The 17,833-nt window shown below is 42.2% G+C and overlaps 1 protein-coding gene across 3 annotated transcripts in view; it reads right to left on the bottom strand.

The window, feature by feature from the left end:
* LOC109871034 (NEDD8-conjugating enzyme UBE2F-like) overlaps positions 1–17,833 on the bottom strand; it is a 104,641-nt gene that overhangs the window by 20,971 nt on the left and 65,837 nt on the right. For all 3 annotated transcript variants that reach the window (XM_020461800.2, XM_031805657.1, XM_031805655.1), the window contains 2 exons: positions 5,835–5,867; positions 3,236–3,298 (listed from right to left, as the gene is read on the bottom strand). In XM_020461800.2, the coding sequence (XP_020317389.1) occupies positions 3,236–3,298; positions 5,835–5,867 (96 nt within the window). The remainder of the gene's footprint in view (positions 1–3,235; positions 3,299–5,834; positions 5,868–17,833) is intronic.

The raw sequence follows: 17,833 nt of genomic DNA, 5'->3' as shown, positions 1-17,833 counted from the left end.
TGAGATAAGGTGGGGCATTACCTAGCATAGACTTTTAGATGACCTGGAGTCAGTGGGTTTGGCGACGAATATGTAGTGAGGGCCAGCCAACGAGAGCGTACAGGTCACAGTGGTGGGTAGCATATGGGGCTTTAGTAACAAAACATCCAGTTTGCTGAGTAGAGTGTTGGAAGCTATTTTGTAAATGACATCGCTGAAGTCAAGGATCGGTAGGATAGTCAGTTTTACGAGGGTATATTTGGCAACATGAGTGGCTTTGTTTGCGAAATAGGAAGCCAATTCTAGACTTAATTTTGGATTGGAGATGCTTAATGTGATTCTGGAAGGAGAGTTTACAGTCTAACCAGACACCTAGGTATTTGTAGTTGTCCACATATTCTAACCGTCCAGAGTAGTGATGCTAGTCAGGCGGGAGGGTGCGGGAAGCAATTGGTTGAAGAGCATGCACTTAGTTTTACTATCTTTTAAAAGCAGTTGGAGGCCTCGCAAGGAGTGATGTATGGCATTGAAGCTCGTTTGGAAGTTTGTTAGCACAGTGTCCAAAGAATGGCCAGATGTACACAGAATGGTGTCGGATCAGAGAATCACCAGCAGCAAGAGCGACATCATTGATATACAGATAACAAAGTCGGCCGAGAATTGAACCCTGTGGCACCCCCATAGAGACTGCCAGAGGTCCGGACAACAGGCCCTCTGATTTGACACACTGAACTATATCAAATCAAATCAAATGTATTTGTCACATACACATGGTTAGCAGATGTTAATGCGAGTGTAGCGAAATGCTTGTGCTTCTAGTTCCGACAATGCAGTATTAACCAACGAGTAATCTAACCTAACAATTCCAAAACTACGACCTTATACACACAAGTGTAAAGGGATAAAGAATATGTACATAAAGATATGAATGAGTGATGGTACAGAACGGCATAGGCAAGATGCAGTAGATGGTATAGAGTACAGTATATACATATGAAATGAGTAGTGTAGGGTATGTAAACAAAGTGGCATAGTTTAAAGTGGCTAGTGATACACGTTTTACATAAAGATGCAGTAGATGATAGTACAGTATATACATATACATATGAGATGGATATCTGAGAAGTGGTTGGTGAACCAGGCGAGGCAGTCATTTAAGAAGCCAAGGCTATTGAGTTTGCCGATAAGAGTGTGGTGATTGACCGAGTCGAAAGACTTGGCCAGGTCGATGAAGACGGGTGCACAGTACTGTCTTTTATCAATGGTGGTTATGATACCGTTTAGGACCTTGAACGTGGCTGAGGTGCACCCATGACCAGCACGGACACCAGATTGCATAGCGGAGAAGGTACGGTGGGATTCGAAATGGTCGGTGATCTGTTTGTTAATTTGACTTTTGAAGATTTTAGAAAGGCAGGGTAGGACGGATATAGGTCTGTAACAGTTTGGGTCTATATTGTCTCCCCTTTTGAAGAGGGGGATGACCGTGGCAGCTTTCAATACGAAAGAGAGATTGAACAGGCTAGTAATAGGGGTTGCATCAATTTCGGGCAGATAATTTTAGAAAGAGAGGGTCCAGATTGTCAAGCCCAAGCTGATTTGTAGGGGTGAAGATTTTGCAGCTCTTTCAGAATATCAGCTGTCTGGATTTGGGTGAAGGAGAAGCGGGGGGGAGGGGGGCATGGGCAAGTTGCTACAGGGGGTGCTGAGATGTTGGCCGGGGTAGGGATAGCCAGGTGGAAAGCATGGCCAGCCGTAGAAAAATGCTTATTGAAATGATCAATTATCGTAGATTTAGCGGTGGTGACAATGTTTTTTATCCTCAGTGCAGTGGGCAGCTTGGAGGAGGTGCTCTTATTCTCCATGGACTTTACAGTGTCCTTTTTGGAATTAGTGATACAGGATGCAAATTTCTGTTTGAAAAAGCTAGCCTTAGCTTTACCTATTGACTGAGTATATTGGTTCCGGACTTTCCTGAAAAGTTGCATATCGTGGGGGCTATTCGATGCTAATGCAGAATTCCACAGGATGTTTTTGTGTTGGTCAAGTGCAGTCAAATCTGGGGTGAACCAAGGGCTATATCTCAAATCAAATCAAATCAAATGTTATTTGTCACATACACATGGTTAGCAGATGTTAATGCGAGTGTAGCGAAATGCTTGTGCTTCTAGTTCCGACAATGCAGTAATTAGTTAGTTCTAAATGTTTTGAATGAGGCATGCTTATTTAAGATGGAGAGGAAAGCACTTTTAAAGGGCAACCAGGCATCCTCTACTGGCGGGATGAGGTCACTATCCTTCCAGGATACCCGGGCCAGGTTGATTTGAAAGGCCTGCTCACTGAAGTGTTTTAGGGAGCGTTTGACTGTATACAAACTGTAATAAAGCATGAGTCCATGGAGACAGTACAGTAGTCTTGCCCTGCTGTTGAGATATTAAGCTGCTCTTTCCGTCTCTCTGCAGTGAAGCACATGCCTGGCTGGGGACTGGGGAGCACCTGGGGAGTACTGCAAACCCCAGCCGAGCACTATTTGGGAGCGAGTGCGAGTGGTCCCACCACAGTTTAATTATAGAGCGGTTGGAACAGCTGCTAGCTCTGTCTCTCTGCAATGGTGCTACTAGGCCAGGCTAGGCCTGCAGTATGGTAGGACAGTGAATCCAATCACTCCAATCACTCATGTCAACAACAGTCTGATCCCAGACCAGCTCTTGGGGGAGCTGGCTGTTCCGGTAGTCAGTGTGTCAGGATGTAAGTTCCTCTGGGATCTGAGGTTCCCAGATCACCTCTTGGGGGGCTGACTTAGGGGCTCGCTGTTCTGGTAGTTAATGTGTCAGGATGTAAGTTCCTCTGGGAACATCTGATCCCAGACCAGCTCTTGGCAGCCTGGTTGGCTGGATGTTTCAGCAGCAGTGTGTACAACAGGATGTAAGTTAATCCACGTCGACACACTGGTCTGTCTCCTGCAGGGAGAATGAGACATAGGGTGCATCCCAAATGGCTCCCTATTTACTATATAGTGCCCTGCTTAGACACACAGAGAGAGACATACACCACAGCCTAGTCCCTAGTGGTTCTGAAAGGTCCATTTGACCCACTCACAGTCCAGTGGTGGTGAGAGAGAGTTCTACAGAACTACCTCACATTCTACTTGTAGAGCTTTCCGACAACAATTCCAACTTCCTGCTGTTCATGTAAGGCCATGTACAGGATAGAGGGAAGATGACCTCCCTCCAGGTGGACTGGTTGGTTTCGTTACCTTATCACGCAGATGATGCTCGGCCGCGTCAATGTTCAACGGGTCATCAAAGTTAAGTAGATCCTGAGGGAAATGAGAGAGAGACAGCGGAAGTTTACAAAAAAACTGTTTAAATAAACAACAACAACCTGCTAACCAAGATTAAATCAAAACAACCACTTGCCAGACTATTAGGTTTGTTGTTGTCTGATACTAACTGACAAAGTAGTGTAATAATCCTGTTGCCATAGAGACAGTGTGCATGGCGAGCGAGGCGCATTGTGTTATTAGGGAGATAAAATGGCGGCTAGGCCTGTGTGGGGAGCTCCTCACTTCCTGATTAAAAGCTAAGCATCAGGGCATGACTGAGCATCAGGCTGCAGCACCACCAGAGTCCGTCCGATATATCGGTTCACCGATATTAGTGGCTGAAATTGGCCTTTTACCGATATATTGGTATCGGACGAAAATGTCACAGATAACAGATTTTCAATAAAAAATAAAAGAAATTTCAGGCTTATCTGATCATGTGCGACCACATTCTCGTGATGTGTTATTATTTTACAATATAAGAAACACATTTTAAGCATATTTCTTGAACAATCTCTCTTTTAGATGGCAATTTGAGAACACGTGTGAAGATATTACACTTTTTCATTTTCGTGCTGTTGAATAAGAGATTTTAATATCCTCAGTCTACCTGTTCCTCATACATGGGCATATGCAGAGCCTTCAGAAGGTATTCACACCCGTTGAGACTTTTTACACATTGTGTTGTGTTACAGCCTGAACTTAAAATGCATTAAATTCTGTTTTTTTTGTCACTAGACTACACACAACGTGGAATTATGTTTTTAGTCATTTATAAAAATGTATAAACAAATGAAATGTCTTGAGTCAATAAGTATTCAACCACTTGGTAATTGCAAGCCTAAATAAGTTGTACTTAACAAGTCACATTATAAGTTGCATGGACTCACTTTGTGTGCAATGACAGTGTTAACATGATTTCTGAATGACTACCTCATCTCTGCAACCAACACATATAATTATCTGTAAGGTCCCTCAGCACTGCAGTGAATTTTAAACACAGATTCAATCACAAAGACAAGAGGTTTTCTAATGCCTAGCAAAGAAGGGCACCTATTGGTAGATGTATAAAAAAACTAATTTGAATATCCCTTTGAGCATGGTGAAGTTATTAATTACACTATGGATGGTGTAACACCCAGTCACTACAAAGATACAGGCGTCCTTCCTAACTCAGTTGCTGGAGAGGAAGCAAACCGCTCAGCGATTTAATCATGAGGCCAATGTTGACTTTCAAACCGTTTTTACTTAAATCGGCCTGAAAAGCTATGTCAAGACTTTAAAATGTCTGTCTCGCGATGATCAACAACGAACTTGCCATTGCTTGAAGAATTTAAAAAGAATAATGTGTACAAGCCAGGTTTGCAAAGCTCTTAGAGACACACCCACAAAGATTCACAGCTGTACTCACTCTTAGAGACACACCCACAAAGATTCACAGCTGTACTCACTCTTAGAGACACACCCACAAAGATTCACAGCTGTACTCACTCTTAGAGACACACCCACAAAGATTCACAGCTGTACTCACTCTTAGAGACACACCCACAAAGATTCACAGCTGTACTCACTCTTAGAGACACACCCACAAAGATTCACAGCTGTACTCACTCTTAGAGACACACCCACAAAGACTCACAGCTGTACTCACTCTTAGAGACACACCCACAAAGACTCACAGCTGTACTCACTCTTAGAGACACACCCACAAAGACTCACAGCTGTACTCACTCTTAGAGACACACCCACAAAGACTCACAGCTGTACTCACTCTTAGAGACACACCCACAAAGATTCACAGCTGTACTCACTCTTAGAGACACACCCACAAAGATTCACAGCTGTACCCACTCTTAGAGACACACCCACAAAGATTCACAGCTGTACTCACTCTTAGAGACACACCCACAAAGATTCACAGCTGTACTCACTCTTAGAGACACACCCACAAAGACTCACAGCTGTACTCACTCTTAGAGACACACCCACAAAGACTCACAGCTGTACTCACTCTTAGAGACACACCCACAAAGATTCACAGCTGTACTCACTCTTAGAGACACACCCACAAAGATTCACAGCTGTACTCACTCTTAGAGACACACCCACAAAGATTCACAGCTGTACTCACTGCCAAAGGTGATTCTAACATGTATTGACTCAGGGGTGTGTGAATACTTACTGTATGCAAACTAGATATTTCATTTCAAATACATTTGAAAAAATGTCTAAAAACATGTTTTCACTTTGTCATTATGTGGTATTGAGAGCAGCTGGGCAAGAAAAAAATAATCAATTGAATCCATTTTGAATTCAGGCTGTAACAACAAAATGTGGAATAAGTCAAGGGGTGTGAATACTTTCTGAAGGCACTGTATACCCTGTGTGTTATGGTAATTGTTGTGGCACTGATCTGTCACCTCTGTGAGTTGCTGGTGATAGATCACCCATTACAGAAGGCACTGTACACCAAGAACGAACACATTTTAAGATAATTTTCAAATCAGTTTATTGATTACAAGGTACTTACGGTAAACAAGGAGTTCAATCCCCAGACTACATCCTGAAAGACACAGAAACAGACAAGAACATAAATAAACATTCATAGACCATCCATAGACCATCCATAGACCATCCATATACCATCCATATACCATCCATATACCATCCATAGACCATTCATCACATTTTATGTACCAATAAAAGTGAAACTAAACTAGTCATTAATAACCAGGTCATCGTTGAGCATTTTCATTCCAACAAATTAACAAACAAAATTGTTGAATTCCCCAAATAGATTATAAAGCGGGGCCCTCTATCGTCTCTACAGGCACCATTGTATCCAACGAAGACAGGAACCTTCTGTGAATACACAAGTGGATTGTCTCTCAGCGCGTATTAGGCAAATTTCCTTGATGTTCAAACACTGTGAAGAAGTGATTATGATGGGTATTAATTAGCATATCTATTTTGAGGACATTATAAAAGGATACTGGCATTTGTAATTGAGCATCTCAGAGGGGTGTGAATTCATGAATGATAAAGAGATTTGTTAAATTAATTAAACAACGTGTAAACAATTACCCTTAATACAGGTAACTGACAAAATAAAGGAAACACCAACATAAAGTGTCTTAATAGGTTGTTGGGCCACCATGAACAAGAACAGCTCAATGCAGCTTGACATATATTCTACAAGTGTCTGGAACTCTACTGGAGGGATGCCACACCATTCATCAACGAGAATTCCATCATTTGGTGTTTGGTTGATGGTGGTGGAAAACACTGTCTCAGGCACAGCTCCAGAATCTCCCATGTATTTAATTGGGTCTAGATCTGGTGACAGATGGCCATGGCATATCATTTTTTATTTTACCAGGTAAGTTGACTGAGAACACATTCTCATCTACAGCAACGACCTGGGGAATAGTTACAGGGGAGAGGAGGGATGAATGAGCCAATTGGAAGCTGGGGATGATGGCCATCATGGTGGCCATGATAGTATGAAGGCCAGATTGGGAATATAGCCAGGACACTGGGGTTAACACCCCTACTCTTACGATAAGTGCCATGGGATCTTTAGTGACCACAGAGTGTCAGGACACCCATTTAATTAACGTCCCATCCAAAAGACGGCACCCTACACAGGGCAATGTCCCCAATCCCTGCCCTGGGGTATATATTTTTTTAGACCAGAGGAAAGAGTGCCTCATAGTGGGCCTCCAACACCACTTCCAGCAGCATCTGATCTCCCAACCAGGGACCAACCGTTTTCATCGTTTTCATGCTTATCAAACCATTCAGTGACCACTAATAACCTGTTGATGGGGTCATTGCCATCCTATAGGGACATAGCCATGGTAGCCAAAATAATGGCCTGCCCAGCATTTCTATACATGCATGATGGGATGTTAATTGCTTAATTAACTCAGGAACCATGCCTGTGTGCCTGATTTCAATATACTTTGTATCCATCATTTACTCAAGTGTTTCCATTATTTTGACAGTTACCTGTAGATCTTAACGTATTCATGTATGCTAGCTTCACCTTCAGGATGCCAGCACAGACAGAACAAGAAGCCAGATGTTTCACCGGATGTAGAAATCTCAAGCATCTGGTTGTTATTTCCCCTCCCCACCAAATATGGTGAGGAGAGGAAGCCCAGTGGCCAGCAGTGGGAGAGTATGGAGCGAGATGGAACTGGGCCAACATTCTGCTGATTTTTTTGTCAAAGAAAAGCCCGATGGCAATACAGTTTTCTGTTCTCAAAGCTAGAATCTGTTACGAACAAGTTTTGTATATTTTCCAAAGTTAAAAAAAAGAAAGGCAAATTAAGTTATTGCACACACGCGGTTCACAGAGAAGAATATTCCCCAAAGGAAATATGTAAATATACATGCTAGAATGCGCCACTAGCGTGTGCTTGTTCTGCCCACTATACTACATTTGCTCCCATTGAAAACAACACGGATGAACCATCTTGGGTTAGTTATAAATATCTTTAACGTCAGTGTGGACATTCAACTCTGTTCCCCTGCCAACTGATAATGTCATAGACTTGTCACACATGCAGGGCAGGATGAGAGTAAGAACAAGAAAACATGACTGTTAATGGATACTATCCCTAATGGGGTTTTCTAATGGTAATAGATACACAATTAAAACAGATATACGCCTCGCAGAAAACAAAGGCAATGAGCTCAATTTACTCTTATCACTTTGCTATTTCATTATAAAACAAAGTGTGGTCCCATCAAAGAGCAGGACACAGTGAAGATGGGCCTATAAAACAGACATGGAATAAAACAACAACAATTGTTTTCCAGGGTTGTGATGCAAACTGCTGTCAGACGCAATGATTGAAAGTTAGTGGAATTGCATTTAAATGAAATGGTCAATACCTTTCTCTACAGGACCTGCCCTCTATCTTATTTCTCTAACGAGAACCATTTCTTGACCTTGAAAACACCATTGTGCATAATAAACCTGCAGTTTACTTTCCTTACCAAGATATGTGGGTTGATTCTAATTTGTATTTTTATTTATTATGGATCAGCACCTGGGGTCCAGCGAAATTAAGGCAGTTTACACAATTTTAAAAACATGACAATACATTCACAGATTTCACAACACACTGTATGCCCTCAGGCCCCTACTCCACCACTACCACATATCTACAGTACGAAATCCATGTGTGGATTTCAAGTTTTCATAACAATCGGAAATCGGTATTTTGGGCACCGATTTCAAATGTTTTAATTATTTTTTTTACACCTTTATTTAATCTTTATTTAACTAGGCAAGTCAGTTAAGAACACATTCTTATTTTCAATGACGGCCTAGGAACAATGGGTTAACTGCTTCGACCAGGGGCAGAAAGACAGATTTTCACCTTGTCAGCTCGGGGGATCCAATCTTGCAACCTTACATTTAACTAGTCCAACGCAATAACGACCTGCCTCTCTCTCGTTGAACTCTACAAGGAGACTGCCTGTTACGCGAATGCAGTAAGCCAAGGTAAGTTGCTAGCTAGCATTAAACTTATCTTATAAAAAACAATCAATCATAATCACTAGTTAACTACACATGGTTGATGATATTACTAGATATTATCTAGCGTGTCCTGTGTTGCATATAATCTGACTGAGCATACAAGCATACAAGTATCTAAGTATCTGACTGAGCAGTGGTAGGCAGAAGCAGGAGCGTAAACATTCATTCTGAATGTTCATTCTTCACAACACTTTTGTGCGTTTTGCCAGCAGCTCTTCTTTGTGCGTCAAGCATTGCGCTGTTTATGACTTCAAACCTATCAACTCCCGAGATTAGGCTGGTATGACAGAAGTGAAATGGCTGGCTAATTAGCACGCGCTAATAGCGTTTCAAACTTCACTTGCTCTGAGCCTTGTGGGGTGGTTGTTTCCCTTGCTCTGCATGGATAACACTTCTATGTGGTGGCTGTTGTCGTTGTGTTGCTGGTTCGAGCCCAGGGAGGAGCGAGGAGAGGGACGGAAGCTATACTGTTACACTGGCATACTAAAGTGCCTATAAGAACATCCAATAGTCAAAGGTTAATGAAATACAAATGGTATAGAGGGAAATAGTCCTATAATAACTACAACCTAAAACTTCTTACCTGGGAATATTGATGACTCATGTTAAAAGGAACCACCAGCTTTCATATGTTCTCATGTTCTGAGCAAGGACCTTAAACATTAGCTTTCTTACATAGCACATATTGCACTTTTACATTCTTCTCCAACACTTTGTTTTTGCATTATTTAAACCAAATTGAACATGTTTCATTATCTACTTGAGGATTAATTGATTTTATTGATGTATTATATTAAGTTAAAATACGTGTTAATTCAGTATTATTGTAATTGTCATTATTACAAATATATATATATTTTTTTAAATCGACCGATTAATCGTTATCGGCTTTGAAAAAGCATAATCGGTCAACCTCTAACGTGTCTAATGCGTATGATATTGTGTGTGTGTGTGTGTGTTGGTGTTTCTTCACAGTCACTCGCTGTTCCATAAGGTGTGTTTTTATAATTTTTTTAAATAACACTGTACTGCTTGCATCAGTTACTTGATGTGGAATAGTGTTCCATGTAGTCATGCCTCTATGTCGTACTGTGCACCTCCCATAGTCTGTTCTGAACTTGGGGACTGTGAAAGAGACCTCTGGTGGCATGTCTTGTGGGGTATGCATGGGTGTCTGAGCTGTGTGCTAGTAGTTCAAAACAGACAGCTCGATGCATTCAACATGTCAATACTGCTCATCAATCCAATTAGTGATGAAGTCAATCTCTCCTCCACGTTGAGCCAGGAGAGATATTAGTTATCTGTGTACATTCAAGGGACAGCCATGCTGCTCTGTTCTGAGTCAATTGCAATTTTCCTAATTCCGTTTTTAGTCCAGGTGTGACAAAACTAGGGCCTGTAGGACCTGCCTTGTTGATAGTGCTGCTAAGAAGGTAAAGCAGCACTTTATTATGGACAGACTTCTCCCCACCTTAGGTACTGAATGATGAATAAGAGAACCAACAACAAATGAATAGATAGGAAGACAGACAGTCACCTGTCCTTGCTCTCTATCCTTGACATTACTAAGGTGATATCTGAGGGCTATGGGACTTATCCACCAACTAAACTAGATGTTTCAAGCCTTCTCTTGCTTGTGATTGCACTTAGCCTTACTATACCACTCAGTTTGTTAAACAGGACTCTCCACTTGTTCAAAGAGGACTGAATCTATGGATACAGTATGTAACTATTGATCAGATCTGACTGCAACTACCAAAGAGCATCCCTCCCCACAAAGCGATAGCAGTCTATTTTTAAGTGAGTAGTAAGCTTTGTGAGATTGAGGGGAAGAAGGTGTGGGGGAGGAAGAATGAAGACTATTAAAGAGAAATAAGGACATGTTCTGTTGGTAGAAGTTCATTTTGGGCAAGTCACTGGAGGTGAGTAGGATGGAAAGACAAATTATTAAAAACTCCTCTTTTGTCAGGCTGCCAATTCAAAATGAGTCAAGCACTGAGTGAGTGAGTGAGTGTGTAAATAGCTAAATATGTAGGTGTGTGCCTATGTTTATCTATTGACACATGTTTTTGTGCCTGAGTGAATGTGTGTTTGGGCTGCCTAGTGGAAGAGGGGAGAGATGAGAGGTGACAGTAGCTGTGTGGGTTGGAGCTGTGCTGCACAGTAGAGGTGACAGTAGAGGTGACAGGAGCTGACAGGGAAGAGACAGGACATCGTCACACTCTCGAACACACACACGCAATGCACTAATCTACACACCCACTCATTTGACATACACTTATCATAGAGAATGCCCCGGGCCAGGTTCTACCATACAAAAAAAGCTTCACATTTTTTTACCTTATCTTTTCTAGATCTTGTTTGTTCTTTTTTTTTTTTTTAAACAATATTTTTTAAAGCTTTATTTATCTAGGCCAATACTAAAAGTCAGTTAAGAACAAATTCTTACTTTCAATGACGACCTAGGAACAGGCCATCTGAATGACAGATTTGTACCTTGTACCTTGTTTGTACCTTGTCAGCTCGGGGATTTGAACTTGCAACGGTTACTAGTCCAACGCTCTAACCACTAGGCTACCCAGCCATCCCAAAGCAGCCTGTTAAGTATTAACAATATAGGTTGCTTCTGTCTATTGCAACACACTGCTGAAAGGCACAGTACATTAGGAAATAAAAATGCAGAAAGCTGCATCTGTGGTTGATGGCAGTGATACATTTACCCACAAACCACGCACACTTCATGACAACCACAAATGGACCGCAGAGCGTCCGGCCGGCTAGGGAACAAAGTCTCCATTGTCAGACTGTGGAGATGGAGGTACAGTGCATTCGGAAATTATTCAGACCCCTAGACTTTTTCCACAATTTGTTACGTTACAGCCTTATTTTAAAATTGATTAAATAATTTAAAAAAAATCCTCATCGATTTACACACAATACTCCATTATGACAAAGCGAAAACAGGTTTTTAGATTTTTATGTAAATCTTTTTTTTTAAACGTATTCACATAAGTATTCAGACCCTTTGCCTTGAGACTCGAAATTGAGCTCAGGTGCATCCTTGAGACATTTCTTCAAATTGATTAGAGTCCACCTGTGATAAAGTCAATTGATTGGACATGATTTGGAAAGGCACACACCTATCTATATAAGGGTCCACAGTTGACAATATATGTCAGAGCAAAAAACTGAGCCATGAGGAATTGTCTACAGAGCACCGAGACAGGACTGTGTTGAGGCACAGATCTGGGGAAGGGTACCCAACAATCTCTGCAGCATTGAAGGTCCTCAAGAACACAGCATCCTCCATCATTCTCTCTCTAAAGTGTGTAGGCTGGATCAATCCCTCGCAGGTGGGAAAACAAAAGCTTTGTAGCCAGAGAGCGTTTGACATTTGGAGCGATAGTCACTAGATGTTCTTGAATCTTAGGTTCAGAGAGAAGAGCGAGTGCCAGTGATGCATACTGTATTGATTGGTGGGAGCAGGGTTGCAAAGGGAGGGTATACAACTGTAAACTTTTGAAGTTTACCAGTAACCTACCAGAACTTCGGTAACTTTCAAGGAATATATGCAATTTTATCAGATGGCATCTAGTGGCCTTTTTGAATACTTCAGATTATCACATTGGCCTAATTATCTCTGGCCCTCTGTGTGGCCTTATCACATGTAAAATCTATATTTTAAAATCTAAAATGATATTTAAAAAAAAAAAAGCTTGAGGGTTTCAACATGAAAAACCCTTTATGTATTTTTTTTACACATTTATTTATATCACTATGTCAATACGTCTTTGATGTAAATGTTAATTTACAGAGTTAATTGAAACATTTATTGAAAATAATTGCATTGTTGACAGCATGTTTTTTTCATTCATTAGGCCATTCTCTTGAACCATATGGTCTATCCACTAGAAAGTAATGGACAATATGGACACAGATATAAAAAATGAATACTATATATCAGGGGTTGGCAACTAGATTCAGCCGTGGGCCGATTTTTGTCCGAGAGCCGGAACATAATTACAATAATTTGTACACTGCAAATTGACCACAAATAAGCCCAAAAAGAGATTGCTGAAAGTAAGCTGAGTTAACAAACTTAACATGTGTAAATATTTGTATGAACATAACAAGATTCAAGAACTGAGACATAAACTGAACAAGTTCCACAGACATGTGATTAACAGAAATGAGATAATGTGTCCCTGAACAAAAGGAGGGGGGTCAAAAGTAACAGTCCGTATCTGGTGTGGCCACCAGCTGTATTAAGTACTGCAGTGCATCTCCTCCTCATGGACTGCACCAGATTTACCAGTTCTTGCTGTGAGATGTTACCCCACTCTTCCATCAAGGCACCTGCAAGTTCCAGGACATTTCTGGGGGGAATGGCCCTAGCCCTCACCCTCCGATCCAACAGCTTGCAGCATGCCTAAGGCACGTTCACGCAGATGAGCAGGGACACTGGGAATCTTTCTTTTGGTGTTTTTCAGAGTCAGTAGAAAGGCCTCTTTTAGTGTCCTAAGTTTTCATAACTGTGACCTTAATTGCCTTCCGTCTGTAAGCTGTTAGTGTCTTAACGACCGTTCCACAGGTGCATGTTCATTAATTGTTTATGGTTCATTGAACAAACATGGGAAACAGTGTTTAAACCCTTTACAATGAAGATCAGTGAAGTTATTTGGATTTTTACTAATTATCTTTGAAAGACAGGGTCCTGAAAAAGGGAAGTTTCTTTTTTTGCAGAGTTCATTTGAAAATAACAATAATTTCATACCTTGATTACACTGAGACAGTCACGTCTATTTTTGTATTTATGTGTTGAATACTTGGTGAACAGATTTCCTAGATGAAACAATTATTTTTGTATATTTCATGACGCTTTTAGTATTTTTGACCAAAAACAAAACTTTTTTTTGTGCCAAAAACCACAATGTACCTAACAAGACAATGTTGTTAGTGTATGCGTGTCATCCAACACCAACACCCCACCCACACAGTAGTTAATAGTCAGGTGCTCACTCTTAGCACTCATCGACCAGGGGACCAGGGACGGGGGATATCAATACCCTGATTGATTAGGCAGGAGGCTGAGGGGCCAGGAGATCCTGGGGCCCATCGAAGGACAGAAACATTGGTATCAATTACACCTGCAGATAGAACGAAGGGCTATTTGTCTGTCTGTTATTGTGCAAGGGTAGAAACTGGAGTGTGCAGAGCACAGCCGATAGTCTGGGAACAGGTTTAAGAAATATTTTAAGACAAGGTTGATGATAATGAAATCCATAATCCTTCCCCAGCAACAGACTCACATGATGTTCTAGAGGAGTTTGGGAAAAGAAGGACTGGTACAGTCACTTCTCGACTCTGTTTAATGTGTATCCTGTGAGAAAGACGAGAGAGACCGAGCGAGAGAAAGAGAGGCTGTGTCTAGACTTCAGAAAACGGCATGCATCTACATGTAACTGTGTCCAGCGTGTCCTGATTCCCTTTTCCCGCGCTATATTCAAATGCCAATATGCAGTCTATAAATGGTGGAATAGGCTAAATATGACACAACAAAAACTGATGGCAGTAGCTAACTACTGGCGCTAACTATAGGTAGCATATGCAACGCTAAAAGGGATTGCAAACGGGTCAGCATAACTCTAGCCAAGCAAAAAAAAACATTTTTTTTCATAAATATTAGCTAGCTGGCTAGCATGTATGGGACAAGCAAACACGTTCCTCACACGCTAGTGGCGTATTTCCTCCAACGCTTTAATGAAAAAGTGCCTCTCAGTCCCAAACCACACGAGGAGACTTGTGGGAGGAGTGCTGATGACGTAGCTGATGACGTAGCCAACTGTATGTGCTTTTGGTAGCCTGATTGTGTCCAGACTGAGGAGAAATCCACACACAATGCATCCCTGACCACCTGCTGGCCAGACAGATCTGAACACAATCAGACCACAAAGCAACTTTTGAGCATCTAGACGTGTCTTTTTTCAGTGCGATCTTCATATTCTGATAGCAAAAGTAGCATGTAGGTATCAAGTGTAGACACAACCACAGAGACAGATGGAGAGAGAGAGAGATACAGAGCTACACTTCCGAATCTCCTGCCGAATGTATGAACACATTGGGGACACATATTTCTTACAGATCACACAGATCCACAAATAATTTGAAAACAAATCAAACATTGATAAACTCCCATATCTGTTGAACTATCTGTTGAACTCCCATATCTGGTGAACTACAGTGTGCAGTCACAGCAGAAAGATGTGTGACCCGTTGCCATGAGAAAAGGGCAACCAGTGGAGCACAAACAACATTGTAAATACAACCAATCTGTTTATTTATTTTCCCTTTATTTTCCCTTCAACTATACACTGTACATAGCCAATAATATAACATTTGAAATGTCTATATTATTTTAAAACTTGTGAGTGTAATGTTTACTTTTGGCAATGCAATACAATGTTTCCCATGCCAATTAAGCCCTTTGAATTTAATGAGAGAGATAGAAAGAGACACACACACCTGGTAGTCCCATCTACCAAACTCCCAAGTGTGAAACAGAGAATAGACTCAGGGGGTATGCTGATTTGGTATAGAGAAGACCTAACCCACTATATAAAATTTGTCAAACAGGAGCATTTTACCTCTGGCTTGAAATTAAAAAGGAAATGATCTCTACAGAGAAAAAAATGTCCTCCTGTGTGCTACCTATATCCCCCCAATAGAATCCCCATACTTGATGACAGCTTCTCCATCCTAGATGGGGAGATCATTCACTTCCAGGCCAGAGACATGTACCAGTCTGTGGTGACCTAAATGCCAGAACTGGACAAGAACTTGACACTCTCAGCACACAGGGGACACACACACCTACCTGGAGGTGATAGCATTCCCTCTCCAATATACCCCACTACTATGACAAACCAACCAACAAAAACTCCTGCAGCTTTGTCACACACTTGGTCAAACGTAGGTTTCGAGGGGAGTCCTTTGGTAGCTACACCTGCAGCTCATCCCTTTGCAGAAGTAATGTAGATTACTTTATCACTGACCTCAACCCAGAGTCTCCCAGAGGGTTCACAGTCAGCCCATGGACACCTCTATCAGATCACAGCAAAATCACAGTCTACTTGAAGAGAGCAATACTCAATCGGGGCGGCAGGGTAGCCTAGTGGTTAGAGCGTTGGACTAGTAACCGGAAGGTTGCGAGTTCAAACCCCCAAGCTGACAAGGTAGAAATCTGTCGTTCTGCCCCTGAACAGGCAGTTAACCCACTGTTCCCAGGCCGTCATTGAAAATAAGAATTTGTTCTTAACTGACTTGCCTGGTTAAATAAAGGTAAATAAAAATCTTGAGGCATCAAAGCCAGAGAAATTCCAAAATATTAAGGAATGCTACAGATGCAAGGAAAGTAGTGTAGAAACCTACCCAAAAACTATTTGGCAACAACAAATTCAATCCGTTTTAGAAAACTTCCTAGACAAAACATTTGACTGTAACAGTGAAGGTGTAAACTTAGCAGTAGAAAACCTCAACAGTATATTTAACCTGTCAGCTGCCCAATCAAAAACAAATTCAAGCAGACAACCAAAGAAAATGAACATCAATGACGAATGGTTTGATGAAGGCAATAAACTAGAACAAGAAGCTCCCGCGCTGAGGTCTGTTCAACGCTGGTCAGACCAATCTGATTCCACACTCCAAGACTGCTTCCATCACGTGGACTGGGATATGTTTCGTATTGCATCAAACAACAACATTGACGAATACGCTGATTCGGTGAGCGAGTTCATTAGAACGTGCGTTGAAGATGTTGTTCCCATAGCAACGATTAAAACATTCCCAAACCAGAAACCATGGATTGATGGCAGCATTCGCGTGAAACTGAAAGCGCGAACCACTGCTTTTAATCAGGGCAAGGTGACCGGAAACATGACCGAATACAAACAGTGTAGCTATTCCCTCCGCAAGGCAATCAAACAAGCTAAGCGTCAGTATAGAGACAAAGTAGAATCTCAATTCAACGGCTCAGACACAAGAGGTATGTGGCAGGGTCTACAGTCAATCACGGATTACAAAAAGAAAACCAGCACCGTCACGGACCAGGATGTCTTGCTCCCAGGCAGACTAAATAACTTTTTTGCCCGCTTTGAGGACAATACAGTGCCACTGACACGGCCCGCAACCAAAACATGCGGACTCTCCTTCACTGCAGCCGACGTGAGGAAAACATTTAAACGTGTCAACCCTCGCAAGGCTGCAGGCCCAGACGGCATCCCCAGCCGCGCCCTCAGAGCATGTGCAGACCAGCTGGCTGGTGTGTTTACGGACATATTCAATCAATCCCTATCCCAGTCTGTTGTTCCCACATGCTTCAAGAGGGCCACCATTGTTCCTGTTCCCAAGAAAGCTAAGGTAACTGAGCTAAACGACTACCGCCCCGTAGCACTCACTTCCGCCATCATGAAGTGCTTTGAGAGACTAGTCAAGGACCATATCACCTCCACCCTACCTGACACCCTAGACCCACTCCAATTTGCTTACCGCCCAAATAGGTCCACAGACGATGCAATCTCAACCACACTGCACACTGCCCTAACCCATCTGGACAAGAGGAATACCTATGTGAGAATGCTGTTCAGCGACTACAGCTCGGCATTTACACCATAGTGCCCTCCAAGCTCGTCATCAAGCTCGAAACCCTGGGTCTCGACCCCGCCCTGTGCAACTGGGTACTGGACTTCCTGACGGGCCACCCCCAGGTGGTGAGGGTAGGCAACAACATCTCCACCCCGCTGATCCTCAACACTGGGACCCCACAAGGGTGCGTTCTGAGCCCTCTCCTGTACTCCCTGTTCACCCACGACTGCGTGGCCACGCACGCCTCCAACTCAATCATCAAGTTTGCGGACGACACAACAGTGGTAGGCTTGATTACCAACAACGACGAGACGGCCTACAGGGAGGAGGTGAGG

The sequence above is a fragment of the Oncorhynchus kisutch genome, linkage group LG26 (assembly GCF_002021735.2).
Source record: "Oncorhynchus kisutch isolate 150728-3 linkage group LG26, Okis_V2, whole genome shotgun sequence".
Lineage (NCBI taxonomy): Eukaryota > Metazoa > Chordata > Actinopteri > Salmoniformes > Salmonidae > Oncorhynchus > Oncorhynchus kisutch.
Note: the sequence above shows the minus strand (reverse complement) of the source record. Positions and strands in the feature narration are given on the sequence as shown.